Source organism: Vigna radiata, unplaced genomic scaffold, assembly GCF_000741045.1.
Source record: "Vigna radiata var. radiata cultivar VC1973A unplaced genomic scaffold, Vradiata_ver6 scaffold_269, whole genome shotgun sequence".
Classification (NCBI taxonomy): Eukaryota; Viridiplantae; Streptophyta; class Magnoliopsida; order Fabales; family Fabaceae; genus Vigna; species Vigna radiata.
Genome location: NW_014543977.1, coordinates 367,408 through 368,471, shown reverse-complemented (window position 1 = coordinate 368,471; position 1,064 = coordinate 367,408). Strand labels below are relative to the sequence as shown.

General features: G+C 42.4%; 1 protein-coding gene across 1 annotated transcript; it reads right to left on the bottom strand.

Moving 5' to 3' along the window:
• Positions 1 to 221: 221 nt before the first annotated feature.
• Positions 222 to 788, bottom strand: LOC106755052 (protein YLS3-like; the record flags this gene model as incomplete). The annotated part of the gene is made up of 2 exons (XM_014637149.2): positions 222 to 450; positions 539 to 788. Coding segments are annotated over 2 exons (462 nt in total), but the record flags the coding sequence as incomplete, so codon positions are not given.
• Positions 789 to 1,064: the final 276 nt, after the last annotated feature.

The window sequence follows — 1,064 nt, the reverse complement described above, 5'->3', positions numbered from 1 at the left end:
TTGAGGTTCGTTGTGCGTGTTGCAGGTGGGGTGGTGGTTCGTGGCTGTGNGCGTGAGGCTTGTGCGCNGCAGGGGTGGTGGTTCGTGGCTGTACGCGTCCGCCACAGGGGTGTGGAGGGATAATACAGCTAATATCAGGTTAGCCGTAGCTTCTGTCATTTCTTCACGGGTTTTGTCCTCTTTTGTCATACAATTGCATTATTTCGTTCTTTTCCCCACACGTATAGAGGTATTGTTTTCATCCTTGGACGAAAATTAATGAAGAATAAGAAAAGATGAGAACGAGGAGAGGTGAGTGTGCTTGAGAAGCTTTCTGAACTAGTAGTAAAGTGAGAGTAATGTAATAATAATCACCACTGGAAACTGGGGTGGAACTGTTTGATTTGGCGGATTTTTGCAATCCCTCAAACACCTTGGCATCAGGAGAGTTAGGTGCTAAATGCAAAAGATCTGAAAAGTATGATATTATATATGAAAATGGAATGAAAATGAAAATGAAATTATTGAGAAAAAAGAGTGAAATGATATGAGTAGGTACCTACANAGTGAGATATATTAGCAGGTGCGTTGCAAGCAGAGGGTAGTTGAATGGTGAGAGTGGCATTGATTTTGATGCCAAGATTGGGGTCATCACGATCTTTGATGAGGATGCAGATGCACTTCTTNCTCTTATCGAGGACAGCTTTGAGACCACTGCAGCAGTCTATGTTTGGGGTTTTGGCCTCACCACCAACGTAAGGAACACAGCTAGCCAGCCCTATAAGTTTGTCTGCACACTCTTCTCTGTTTTTGGTAGTGATAATTTAGCTGTGATGTTAGCTTAGGTTAGTCGGGTTGGTCATTAGAGATATTACTTTGTTTCCTTGAGATTACTTGGACTGTTCTTGTGTTTATATTGCTCTGCCTCACAGTCTATGAAATCTGACTATGTTCTTGCAATGGGTATACGCTTAGTTGCCCAATTGGTGATTGCATCTTCGCTTAGTTGATCGATCTGTATAGAACACATAGGACGGAATAGGTGTATTGCATTCGCTTAGTTCGCGATTATGATAGCTTGATTG